The 14,460-nt window shown below is 34.4% G+C and overlaps 1 protein-coding gene across 10 annotated transcripts in view; it reads left to right on the top strand.

Moving 5' to 3' along the window:
- CTNND2 (catenin delta 2) overlaps positions 1-14,460 on the top strand; it is a 1,014,682-nt gene that overhangs the window by 524,809 nt on the left and 475,413 nt on the right. For 7 of the 10 annotated variants that reach the window (XM_021076841.2, XM_021076845.2, XM_021076844.2 and 4 more), the window contains 2 exons: positions 3,353-3,387; positions 4,557-4,673. The exons of the other annotated variants lie outside the window; for them this stretch is intronic. In XM_021076841.2, coding sequence (XP_020932500.1) covers positions 3,353-3,387; positions 4,557-4,673 — 152 coding nt within the window. The remainder of the gene's footprint in view (positions 1-3,352; positions 3,388-4,556; positions 4,674-14,460) is intronic. 10 annotated transcript variants of the gene reach the window in all.

The raw sequence follows: 14,460 nt of genomic DNA, 5'->3' as shown, positions 1-14,460 counted from the left end.
GTGTACACATACAGCATGTATTCTTTATCCATTCATTTGTTGATGGACACTTAGGTTGCTTCCATATCTTGGCTACTGTAAGTAATGCTGCTATGAACATTGGGATGCATGTATCTTTTCAAATTACTGGTGTGGGATTTTTGGATATATACTCAGGAGTGGAATTGCTGGGTCATATGGTAGTTGTCTTCAATTTTTTGAAAAATCTCCATACTATTTTCCACAGTGGCTGAACCAATTTATATCCCCACCAACAGTGTACCAAGGTTCCCTTTTCTCCACATCCTCACCAACATTTATTTGTGTTCTTTTTAATGATCCCCATTCTGACATGTATGAGGTGATACTTCATGGTTTTGATTTGTGTTTCTGTAATCTTTTCACATGCATCATTTCATGAACATCTTTGTATGTACCTGTTGGCTATCTCTATTTCTTTTTTAGAAAAAAAATGTCTATATTCAGTTCTGCCCATTTTTAAAATCAAGTTGTTTGGTTTTTTTGATACTGAGTTGTATAAGCTCTTTGTATATTTCAGAAATAAGTCCTTGTCAGTCATATCATTTGCAAATATCTTCTCTCATTCATTAAGTTATCTTTTCATTTTGTCAGTGGTTTTCTTTGCTGTGTAAAAGCGTTTAAATTTACTTAGGTCCCGTTCGTTTGCTTTTGCTTTTGTTTCCTTTCCTTTAGGGTATGGATCCCCTAAAATGCTATAATTTATATCAAATAATGTTCTGCCTATGTTTTCTTCTTCTTGTAGTTTCATAGTATCTGGTCTTAATCCATTTTGAGTTGATTTTTCTGTATGGTGTTAGACAGCATTCTAATTTCATTCTTTTACATGTGGCTGTCCATCTTGCCCAGCAGCACTCATTGAAGAGACTGCCTTTTTTCCATTTTATGTTTCTGCCTCCTTTGTCATAGATTAATTGACTATAGTGTGTATATGTTCATTTTTGGACTCTATTCTCTTCCATTGATCCATGTGTTTTTGTGCCAGTACCATACTGTTTTAATTACTGTAGCTCTGTTTTATAGTCTAAAGTCAGCTCTGTTCTGTGAGCTTTGGAGTTGCAGAGATTAGTTTGAATACCTTCTGAGTTCCTTATGGTGTGTGTGGTCAAATTCATATATATGCATGTGTGTGTGTGTGTGTGTGTGTGTGTGTGTGTGTGTGTGTGTGTAATTGGTCAATAGCCAGTTATCCCTCATCTACCAAAAGATACTTGTGATTATTATGAATTATCAGAGCTCAGGTATTCAACAAGTACTTAGCAAAGGACTAAACTGGTAAAAGGAAAGTAGTTGCAAGGAGATGGCAGTAAATCCTGAAAGATATAACATGAGAACATTTTATTGTATCAAAAAAACACCATCTTGGTTTCTTTGGACTGCTGTACAAATTACTACAACTGAGTGGCTTAAAAGAAATTTATTACATCATAGTTTGGGAGGCCAGAACTTCAGAATCCAGGTGTGTTAACAGGGCTACGTTCTCTAGGAAGGCTAAAGGGGAGGATTTTTTTTTTTTTTTTTTTTAGCAGCTGCACCCAAAATATACGGAAGTTTCTGGGCCAAGGATTGAAGCTGAGCCATGGATGTGACCTATGCCACAGTTGTAGCTGCAGCAACACCAGATCCTTAATCCACAATGCTGGGCCAATTCTTCATGCTGTGTAGAAGTGAACCAGTGCCTCCACAGTGACCCAAGCCTCTGCAGTCAGATTCTTAACCCACTACACCATGGTGGGAACTCCAAGGAGGATCTTTTCTTAACTCTTGCAGGTTCCAGTGGCTCCATTCATTCCTTGACTTATAACTCCAACCTCTGCCTCTGTCTTCACACAGCCTTCTCCTCTGTGTCTTTCTCCTCAAGTATCTTTAATAAGGACACTTGTCATTGGATTTAGGATGATCTCATTTGAAGATCTTTAACTTAATTACATCTATAAAAATGCTTTTCCAATAAGTACCATTTCACAATATCTAGGGATCTGGTGTGGACATATCTTTGGGGGTAAAACCCGCTACAAATACAAAAGCAATTTCTACCCTAATATTGAATGCCATTTACTAAGTGAACATGCTTTGTGATTTTCAAAAATTATAGGATAACATTTCTGTTTTAAGTGTTAAACTTTGCAGTTAGATAACTACTATATAATGCTACATCTTTTTGATGCAAGAAAAAATTGCATTGGACTGAATTTGTAATGTTATCATTTCATGCATCAACTGTCTATAAGCTCTCATCATTGTAAAACCATTTTCCACTTTGCTAAAATGGATTGGCTGCAAGATACTCTAAAAAAAATCGTATGTCTCTTAGGGGACTACTCTTATATTCATGTATATCAATCACGGTTATTCTGAACTCTGATTTTATACCAGACTTCCCTTTTTTCCCCCACTAATGTATTCAGAACCCATCTCTGAGGTACAGATTAAAGTTCTAAAACCTACTTGCTGTTGTGAAACTGATGAGCTATTCATGGAAGCTGCTTGATCAGAGTAAAAGATCTAGTGAAGTAGGTGTGGGAAATCATTCTCAAAATCATACCTGTCCGTAATTGGCATCTAGATTTCTCACAAATTATTTACACATTAAAAAAAATGGTATGTTGGAATGATTTGCCTATGTAGTGAAAGAGTTGTTTATAATTAGAAGTTTTACATTTATTTATGTATTTTAATAAACCATTCAGCATAATATTTTTGGGCCTGCATAGATACAATCTGCACAGTACCTTTGGCATATCATTTATGTGAGCAACCCTTTCTGCCTGGGTCATTTTATGAGATATATTTGTAAAGTGAGGATTTGTGAACTGTGTATTAAATTGGTGGTAAAGTGTTATAATCATTATATTACTTAATTTAATATAAATAACTGGAAAGGGCTGCATATGTCTAGAAGAAGGTACAGACTTATTTTATCTCTTTATAATGAAAATGGAGACAGTTACTTACTAGAATATGTTACAAAGACTACATGGAATTATTCAGACTTGTATTTTAAAGTAACTAACATTGAATAGAACTGCAAATATGTGGAAACTGTTGTAAGGAATAAGTATAGTAGGTCGGGATTTGTAAAAAAAAAATGAGCTGTTCTGAAAATTATTGAACGTTGTCCATTTACAACATGCTAATAGCTGTGAATCAAAAGACGTATACATCAAATGGATTAAAGTTAAAATTGTATCAGAATGGGATCCCTCTTCTCAATAGGGAATTAAAGGGTGTTCCATGGAGCCACCGTTACTACACCTAATGTACCTTTTTGTCTTACGTCTAGAGTTCTTTCCTTTCTAACCAATTCATGATAGCTATGTTCTCTTTTTTACAGTTCAGCAGAAGAGCAGTTTCACTGGCAATCACAAGGTATAGCTTCTTTTTTTTTTAAATTGAAATATAGTTGATTTACAATGTGTCAGGTCCTGATGTAGAGCAAGGTGATTCAGTTATATAAATATATATAAAGGATATATATATATATATATATATATATATATATATATATATATAAAATTTGTCATATTCCTTTACTTTATGTTTTATTACAAGATATTGAATATACTTCATATGCTATATAGTAGGACCTTTTTAAAAATCTGTTTTATATATACTAGTTTGTATATGCTAACCCAAGCCCCTACTTTACTCCTCTCCCAACCCTTTCCCCTTTGATAACCATAATGTTTGTTTTCTGCGTCTGTGACACTGTGTCTGTTTTTTGAATAAGTTCATCTGTCTCATTTTAGATTCTACATATATGGTATTTGTTTTATCTGACTTACTTCATTTAGTATAATAATCTCTAGGTCCACCCATGTTGCTGCAAATGGCATTATTTCAACCTTTTTTTATGACTGAGTAGTGTTCCGTATTTGTGTGTGTGTGTGTGTGTGTGTGTGTGTGTGTGTGTGTATCTTCTTTATTCACCTGTGGGTGGTTATTTAGGCTGGAAATACAGCTTCTTTTTTTTTTTTTTTTTTTTTTTTTTTGCCTTTGTCTGATTTATTTCACTGAGTATGATAATCTCTAGGTCCATCCATGTTGCTGCAAATGGCATTTTCCATTCTTTTTTATGGCGGAATGGTATTCCATTGTATACATGTACCACATCTTCTTTATCCATTCGTCTATTGATGGACCTTGGAAATACAGCTTCTTAATGAGCATTTACACTTCCTTTCACATATATCTATATTGATTAATTTTTTAAGAACTATAGAAAGAGACTTATGATAAAGAATATGATAATACCATGATACTAAAATAAATGAAGTAGTTATGATGCCTCAAGATTTCATGGGAGTTAAGCTCTCCTAATTTCCTAGTAACTTTATGTTCTTCATGAATACATAGAATTGGCTGGCCTTGGTTTTCAATGGTTGTTGTCCAAGGGTTACAATGTGATGATGTCTAATGAGAATTTCATAAAGGTAATATCTTTGGTTAAGATATTTTTGATTATTAAATGATAGTCTCAAGCTCTAACATTTACATTATCAAGTGTTTGTTCATTTTTTTAAAATATTATATTTCAGATGGTCAAAAAGATATCGAAGATGAGCTTACAACAGGTCTTGAACTGGTGGACTCTTGTATTAGATCACTGCAGGAATCAGGAATACTTGACCCACAAGACTATTCAACAAGTGAACGTAAGTCAAATGACAATTAAGTTTGAAGATAATTAATATATAAGAGCATTATATGGTTAATATCAATATTAATATACTAATTCTTAATGTAATAATATTCATATCATGATCAGTATCTTTAGGATTTCAAGATTTGTTTATACTTATTTTATCCATTTCACTCTGCTTTTATCTACTTTCTTCCTGCATTACTCCACACTAATTCCTATTTGGTTGTAAACTATCTTAAGTCAGTAATTGGCATCTGGATTTCTCACATTTATTGGCATATTGGTGATTCTCAGCAATTTTCTGATATCCCTTTTGGCATTTAAACTAGCACATTGTATGAACTCACCATTTAGTTGTTTAATCAACACTATGTCTGCCTTAAAATTAACTGTCAGTGCTTTTTTAAAACATATTATTGTTGGTCAAGGTTTTAAACAGTGGAACAATTATATTACAAAATAGAAAAAAAAGTTGTAATATATACAGTACTCTTTAGTACTATGCCATAGTATTATGCAATAATTCCTTACATTTCTATATTTAGCTAACTTACATGGCTATATTAATCCTAATAGAATGTTTAAAGATTTCTTTCTTTCTACTTAATTATATATTTTTCAACCAGAGTGGTTAGAAATAAAAGATCTATGAGTTGAAATGAGCCTCACTTTAATAAATCATAAAATTCTCTTGACCTATTTTAATAAAATTCCACAAAAAGCTAAAAATTAAATCATTAAAACATACATTACCTTGATAATTTCTACATCAGAAATCAGTGGAGCATATTATTCCTTAATTTAAAAAAATAAAATTTCCTTGAATAGCCATCAAGGTTTGCTATATAAAAAAAAGATATAAGAATAAGATAGCATTGTAATCTTAAAACCATTGAATTTACATATTAGTTCATTTTGTTCGTGATCTTTATGACACCACTACTTTTACAGTGGCATCATCATGAAAATCCATATTTATTTTAATCCATATGTATCCCTCAATAAAACTACAAAAGAGGCATGATTTATATTATAGTTTTTTTTGTATTTTATAGTTTAAAATGAAAGTTGTTACCCCTTCTTTCTTAAAGTCTATAGATACATTTCTTTTGTAGAGGTAGTTGTAGTTAGAACTATATTTAATTAATATTTGAATCACATGTACTCATTTTATTAGAGAGTAAGGAAAGCAGATATAGAATAATGTGTCAAGGGGATAATATTTGCTGTCTTATTTTTCATATAATAATAGAGAAGTATATTTTATTATGATTTGGGGGATAACGATTTTCATGGAAAGTACAGATGAAAGAAAGTGTACATTAAGAAGAAAACAAATTAAAATAGAAATGATAAAGCAAGTGTATCAATCTGGCACTACATGCAAGCGCACTGAATTCTTTGAAAAGAATAAAAATTCTAATTTGTAGTAAACAGATGAAATACTGATGTTACGTTTAGTACACACATTAATATTAATGAAAATGAATGTTGACGTTAAAAGAATAGACAAAATAGTGACAGCAAATACAATGAACACAAAGAGTGGGATTGGGAAGAATAATGTGAAATGAAGTGGAATTTAATGCAAAAGCACTAAGAAGGGTCAAAAAGGAATTATATAGTGAAATATGTTAATTTATAATTATGTTAAAATCTCTGAACATGTATGCACCAAACAACATAGCACTTAAACATTAAAAATTACTAAAAATGAAACAAGTTGATGAAAAATATTATGAACATTTCTCAGAATTAGACTACTAGAAGAATAAGCCCCAGAATGTTGGAATAAATAATTAACAAATCAATGCATTATATTAATTTTAAAAGTTTTTTTGAGTAATAATGAACATTAGTTATGTCTGGCCAAGGAGAACTTATAAAAACTGACCAGCTAATGAACTATAAAGACAATTCTAAAAGTTAAAAAGTATGGAAAGACCACATTCCTTGATAATAATCCAGCAAAAGTAAAAGTAAATAATATAATGATAAGCAAAAATATAATCACATTAAAATTAGGATACATACTTTTGGATCTACAGAATCAAAATGGAAGCACAAGGAAAATTACAAAGCAAATAAAATAGCAACATTTTATAATGAAAATATAGTGGTATGGTAGGAAACTGCACTCAGAGGAAATCATAATTTTATTCTTAAAAATAATACACCGGGAGTTACCATTGTGGCTCAGCAGTAACGATTCCAACTGGGATCCATGAGGATGTGGGTTTGATCCCTGGCCTGGCTCAAAGGGTTAAGGGTCTGGTGGTGGTATGAGCTGTGGTATAGGTCACAGATGAAGCTCGGATCCTACATTGCTGTGGCTGTGGCATAGGCCAGCAACTGCAGCTCCAATTTGACCTCTAGCCTGGGAACTTTTCTATGCCATGGGTGCGGCCCTAAAAAGAAAAATAAAATAAAATAAAAGACAAAATAAAGGATGGTGTACTGATTTGGGGAACACTAAAAAGAACTAAATAAACCAAAAGAAGCTAGAAAGATGGAAATAATAATAAAAGCAATGCAAAGATAAAGTAATATAAAATAAAAAAGTAGAAGAGACAAATAAATACTAGAAGAGACAAATAAAATAGAAAGGATAAATACATGAACTTTTTAAAAACCTCAAGTCAACTAACAATCCTGAACTTTTGAAATTGAAACACTCTGAGAAACAGAGAAACAGAAACACAAAAGAAACAGAAAGAATTTTTAGTGTTCATTTTTATTTCTGCAAAATTCAAAGATTACCTACAAGGGATGTATCTTTATTATAGGAAAATTACATGCTTCAGTAAGATTTTTTGAAATACCTTTGCTAATAGCTGAATTTTTTTCATTTTTAGAAAAATTAGGTAGGTTATGTTACTATGTACTGAATTATCTTTTCAAAGATTCCTAGGATTTTAGTTATTTGATCTTTTGGTAGGCCCTGATTCCTTATTTGAAGACAGGAAAAGAAAAAAATAAAAATAAAAACAAAACAAAACAAATGAAAAAATAAAGCTGATGAAAGGGCCATTCAAAAGTTTTATGCTAATGGATCTGAACCACAGTGAAGTGTAGAATAGTATTGTTCTTAAGAAACATTTATTCTTAACATTTTCAAAGTCATTTTGAGACTGAACTAATTGAGTAATATTTAGGAAATTAATTTTTAAATATTGAGTAGATGACTGTTATATTGAGGATCAATTATGGCTAATTTTAAGCCCTTAGAATATCATAAAATAAAAATCCCAGCCTCTGTTTGTATTTGTATCAGGGTCCAGATGGGAAATAGATTCTTCTCAAAAAGAGTTTAACTGAAGAGAATTTAATTGAGAGACTATTTAGAAAGGAGAGAGAAAGATTAAGGGAACAATCAATTGCCTGCAGAGGTGCTCAGGGAGTAGCAACAGATGGAAACCCTTGCCATCCTTGGTCCCAAAGGAAAAATCAAAGGTCTAGTGCCAGCAGAGTCAAGAGGCATGGCTTGAGGAGCAGCAGAATAAATATCCTAACCTCTCTCTCCTCCTGCCTTCTCATGCCTCCCTCTGGCCAAGTCCCATCATAAACCAAATGCCAAGGGAGCATTATGAGAGTCTCTGTGGGGAGAAGGGCAGAGAATGAATTGGGGAGCAAAGAGAACAACCCGGATGACACTCTACTAAATACTAGAATAATATACCATGTTTATATTCTTTATATACACGTAACGCATCAATATGTAGTGGCTCTTTGACACATTTCATATAGTTAGCACAGGCCCATCACATCCTGTTCATCCTTTGTTTGGGTGATGATTCAATCAATGGACTCATTAGCTAGAATAGACGTGGAATAGCTGATGCTGAATTGAACCTGGCATGCTGCCTTTGAGAGCCAGTGTCTTAGTCCTAACCCGAAAGACACTAAAACAATGCTAAACACAATCTGAAACCAGCTTGGAAAGTTACTTCAGTGGCAACTAGTCTCAACCCCTAGGCACATAGCATGTAATCTCTTGTGTTTAAAAGTTTTTGTTATTTTTATTTCCAAGGTCTGATGAAAATAAAATTTGACTCTTAGCAAACCCATCTTCTTGACCCTAAGGCAAGCAATAATTGCTCTAGTCCACAGATGTGTCATACAGTTATCAGTATTTTCTAGCACTTTCCATTTTTTTAAAAGTGCAATCCTAAACAGTATGTAAATCATGTGTAAAACCTTTGCCATCCCATCACTGTTTTGTGACTGCCAGCTCTGTAATTTCAATTCTAACAAATACGTGTCACAGAGCCCCTAGGAGAATTGCTATTGCTTTACTGGAAAAAAAAAATAATAAAGTTGTTGATGGATGGACGCTCAGGGCCATTAGCTTCTCACATAACATAGAGCTTGACCCAAAATGCCGTGGACCAAGTACTTTATTTAATCCATGCGTCCTTGGAGATACAAACTCAGAGACAAGGGTCAGTATCTATTAGCCAAAATGTATAAAAACATTCGTCAGTCAGAATCAGAAAGAGAATGATTGGGGGAAAGTGGCTTATATGTTTATAGAGATTGTTAATTTGTTTAAATATAGGTATTTTGAAATGGCAATTATTTCTTTCTGCAGCACTTGACAAATTGAAATTCTACCATATTCTAGAAAATCCCAGCATTCTGGGAAGGAAATCTTAGGAGCTTAATATATTCTAAATATTAGAGAAAAGAAAGGAACGATATTTTTTTGCATTCTCAAATCAGAGTATATTCCAAAACTCAAGAATCAATCATGCAAGTTAACATTCTGAGCAGGTAAAATCCAAATAGAATAATCATATGAAGTTGGACAAAAGTGAATATATTACTTACTCTTTTTTTTCTTTTATTATTATTATTTTTTCCTGCTGTACAGCATAGGGATCAGGTTACTCTTACATGCATACATTTTTTTCCCACCCTTTGTTCTGTTGCAATATGAGTATCTAGACATAGTACTCAATAAATTACTTACTCTTGATTTTCATTTTACTGTCTGTCATTTTCACTTCATTATTGTGAATATACTTAATTCTATGAGACAGAATTGTTGAGAGATAAGATTATTAAAATGCTGTAAGATATAATAGCATGTATTCTTATATAATAATAATAATAAAAAAGGTAAGAGACATCCTTGTGAAGTGAATATCAAGGTTTCTGACAAGCATGGGAACAAAGAATTGAGAAGCAGTTTAGGAGTATAAGATTTTTGTAATGATTAGAATAATCAAAATGATAACTATATTAATAAAGTGGTCCACAATATTGAAGATCTATTATGGTGGAAACCAGCGATCCTCATTTATACCTAATGGGGTGGAGAGCCTCTGGGTTGGGGTTCAAGGTAGCCCATCCTGCCCTCGGAGCCAGAAGACCTGGATTCAAGTTCTGCTGTTCCCCTCACTCCGCCAGTGGTTGAGGACTGTCACCTGAACTATGGGGAGCCCAAATCCTCTCCTGGACATGCATTTATTCAAATCAGTTGAGTTCATCCTTGGATTGTCCACTCCTTGAGAAATTACTTCATTATTCGCCCTTTGGTCCAGGTATCTGAACTACAAACAGGACGGTCTCCTCTCCAGAAATTTGTCATGGTTCCAAGCCTGAAGTTATCTGATGTTCATGCATCCTTTTCGTATTCACTCCCACCTACCTCCCCCACCAACTTTGGTGTTACAGAGCCAAAGGGAAGTTAGAGGTGGAAGATGTGAGCAAAAGTTGCAGGAAAACACCCAGGTACCACATGGGGTGTAGTCATATTCCTCAGGAACCTACCATCTTCTTTCCCTCCAGATTGTATCTCTACATGGTAGTCTTCAACTAATGTTCAAATTCTTTTTCTTAGATTTCCTTCTATCACATAGACATTTAAGAAGCATGTTGTACCTTCTCTAAAGAGCTCACCGGCTCAGAGGCAGACTGAGGAATTGAAGGAACAGGCAAAAACATAAATACCCAATACTCCTTTTCCATTCCTTTAGCAAGAAAAACCAATGTAAATTTCTCATTAAAAACTTCATTCTCATCTGTGTTATCAGGGTCTCCTGGAATCAGGCACAAAGTTTAGAGCCTTTTAGAAATTTTTAATGAAAATATAAATGGGTTTTGAAATTGTCAAGGCATCATAGGTGTCCAGCACTGAAATAGGACAGACAGATGAAAACTGGTAGATATGAGGAAAAGTGAAGAGGCAGACAGTCAAGAATAAACAGAATTTTCCCTGGGTCACGGCGGAAGGAGGGGTCTCCCATAATACCTATGGAGACATCTTATAGGATTCCCCCAGAAATTAAAACATTATAACTACCCGGATCATACAGTACATCAATTTCAGCAGCAACTGATGATATCAAATCTTAATATACCCGGTTTTTGTTTTATCACTATAGGCACAAGTGGTTGTTACATTCTCTTTTAAAATGTCAGTATTAAACACTTATTAACAGTAGCACAGAGAGCCTCTGCCCTTGTGGCATTTACATTCTAGGAGAAAAGGCTGAAATCAAGCATTCTAAATACTATAAGGTCAGGAAGGAAATTGCTGCAGCAATGGCAAAGCTGGTGGAGGACAGAATAGGGCAGCATTTCCTGGAGTGTCCTTGGGATTTCTGGGGGTCCTTAAGAACCTTTCAAGGGTGCTGCAGAGGTACCCATTTTTACAATAATCTCATGATGCTCACAGTGAGAGTGAGAATGAGAGTCATACACAATGAGATTTCAGTGGAGTTTTCCAGAGGCTAAGTAGCACATGATAGCATCATTGCTCTGATGGCTCTTGGAAAGTGTGTGATGCTTCCTTCTTTTTTAAACACTTCTAGTTTTAATATTATAAATAGCGTTCTGTGTCACTCATGGAGTAGATAATAGCCGTTTGGAGTCCTCAGTAATTTTTAAGAGTCTGAAAAGTTTGTATGAGACTGGAAAGTTTGAGAACCACTCTTGTTTTGGGAGAATGATCAAAGGGCCAGGAAGTCATTCTTTGTGAGAAGATATTTCATCAGGGACCTGAATAAATGCATGAGCAAACCATCCAGATATCTAGAGGAAAGGCTGTGATATGCAGCAAATCAAAAACTGGTTCTGGGGAGTTTCCATTGAGGCTCAGTGGGTTAAGAACCCGAGCTAGTGTCCGTGAGGATGTGGGTTTGATCCCTGGTCTTGCTCAGTGGGTTAAGGATCCTGCATTGCCTCAGGCTACCATGTAGATCACAGTGGCTTGGATCTGGCATTGCTACAGCTGTGGCCTGCAGCTGTAGCTCCAGTTCAGCCCCTAACCTGGGAACTTCCATATGCCACAGTATGGCCCTAAGAAAAACCAAAGAACCACCACCACAACAAGAACTAGTTCTTTATGGTATTGTAATCCCATAAATACATTGTAATGTTCTCAGAACTTGGCTTTGAAATCTTGTTTTCTTTTAAACTGATTTGTATTCGTTTTCTGTTTCTTTTCACAATTATTGACAGTGAGAAATATGAATCTATTATCTTTAGACTGTTAATTTATAAAGAAGTACGTATAATTCTTTTCCTCATTTTGTGCTACATTAATTTTTTTAAGTGGTAAATAGTCTGAAGACAAAACTTTCCAAGGAAATAGATGGGGACTAGAGCGAACCATAAAAATACCATGCTGTCATTGTAACAGCATGTAAATTCCCCCACATACAGTATAGTTCTTGAGAACTGTACATTTTAAACTAAAGTTATATATTTGAAGTTTATTTTTTGTGATAAATGTCATTTTGCTCATTTCTCTCCATTATATACAGATGTAAAGAAACTGGGTTGTTGCGTAGTGTGAAAGCTTTACCAATCTTCAGTTTATTCATGTACAATAGTCAGACTTGAAAAAGCATACTCATTATGCCTGTAACATTGGTTGAATCTAAATCAGTTTAAAAACTAAATGAATACTTCTCTATTCTTGGGACTAAAGTTTTAATTTTCACACAAAGCAGTACATACATTGAAGGCAATTGACCAGATGAAATCAATATTTTGAAGAAAGAGATTTAGAAATGAAGTCTAAAAACACATCTGTCCGTGGAAGAATCCCATCAGCCCTAAGTGTTTTTGCATAAAAGAGCCACTGGAGCTTTCTCCCTCAGTTCATTTTAGGAATGGTAGATGGGCTGAATAACTATTTTCAGGTGAATACCTCAGTGAAACTCCTACAGATAAGCTTTTCAAGATCAGAAGAAAACAGCTAATTTATCACTGCTTTTATTTATTTATTTATTTATTTATTTATTTATTTATTTATTTATTTATTTTTTAGTTGGCCTCACCTGTGCATTATGAAAGTTCCCTGGCCAGGGACTGAATCTGAGCCATAGCTGCAACCTATGTCGCAGCTGCGAATGGTTCCTTTAACACACAGTACTGAGAATGGACCGCCTACCTCCAGAGAGACCTGAGCCACTGCAGGTCTTTTTTATTTGTTTGTTTGTTTCATTTCTGGCATGTGAAAGTTCCCAGGCTCGGGGTCAGATTGGAACTGCAGCTGCCAGCCTAAACCACAGCCCTAGTATATGGGATCTGATCTGAACTACAATCTGCAGCTTGGGGCAACGCCAGATCCTTAACCCACTGAGTGAGGCTGGGGATGAAACCCATATCCTCATGGATACTATTCAGGTTCTTAGCCCACTGAGCCACAATGGGAACTCCTGCTGTCGGATTCTCTTTTTTTGTCTTTCTTTTAGGGCCTCATCCAAGATGTATGGAAGTTCCCAGGCTAGGGGTGAAATTGGAGCTGTAGCTGCCAGCCTGCACCACAGCCACAGCAACACAGGATCTGAGCCACATCTGTGACCTACACAACTCACGGCAATGCTGAATCCTTAACCCCCTGATCAGAGTCAGGGATTGAACCCACATCCTCATATATAGTCAAACTTGTTACTGCTGAACTCCATGCAGTCAGGTTCTTAACCCACTGTACCACAGCATGAACTCCTAGTTTATCACTTCCTCTTCCAAGTTGGTTTGTAAATTGGCAAGTTCACCCAGAGCCCATAAAGAAGAAACTGCTGCTATAAATGAACCCGATTAATAATGTAATATAAGCAAAACTCATTATTTTCACGCTACAGAGTTAACTTGTAAAATTAGATATGACTAAAGTACTTTAAGCTTGATTTAAATCAATTCAATAATCTTACAAATAATTGGCAATTTTTCTTATTGATTTTGTAATTTATTATAACCCTTTGTTTATATATAATTTCCACCATCTATTTCCTTTATTTTTACTCAACATTTTCCATTAATAGATTTCACCTTTCTTTTTATTTGATGTGGTCCTAAGAATTTGCTCTCATTTAAAATATAAATAATACTTAACCTTCAAATTATTCTTAACCTTCCACAATGCTTGGATAGCAAAAGTGTGGAAATGAATGCAGATTCTCTGACATGTGTATGGGTGTTGCTGGCTTTATTTTTCATGGTCTACATAAAAATAAGATTTTATATCATTTTGAAAGAATCAGTTTAACCTGAGAGTGACAAATGTAAATCTAAACAAATTTGCTACTATCTAGTATTCTGTCCTGGATTTGACTGTCTCAATTTGTGTGTTTATTGTTTGTGATTGTCCTGAATTAACAGCCTGACAAGCATTCATTGAGCACCTATTTAAGACATTGCCAAGATCTCATAGCTGTTTATTTTAGTTCCTTCTGATTAATCACACACTTTTCTTTGGATGGTAAAATAATCCCTTGGAATTAAATTGATATCTTAGTTACCCCTTAGAGACCTCGTCTTGTTCTTGTGGCTTCAGTTTTCAA

Source organism: Sus scrofa, chromosome 16 (assembly GCF_054392235.1).
Source record: "Sus scrofa isolate SSC_HxYL_T2T_F1_AM1 chromosome 16, Sscrofa_HxYL_maternal_Yorkshire_Landrace_v2.0, whole genome shotgun sequence".
In the NCBI taxonomy this organism is placed as follows: domain Eukaryota; kingdom Metazoa; phylum Chordata; class Mammalia; order Artiodactyla; family Suidae; genus Sus; species Sus scrofa.
The sequence above is the reverse complement of the archived record's forward strand: the minus strand, read 5'-3'. Positions and strand labels throughout refer to the sequence as shown.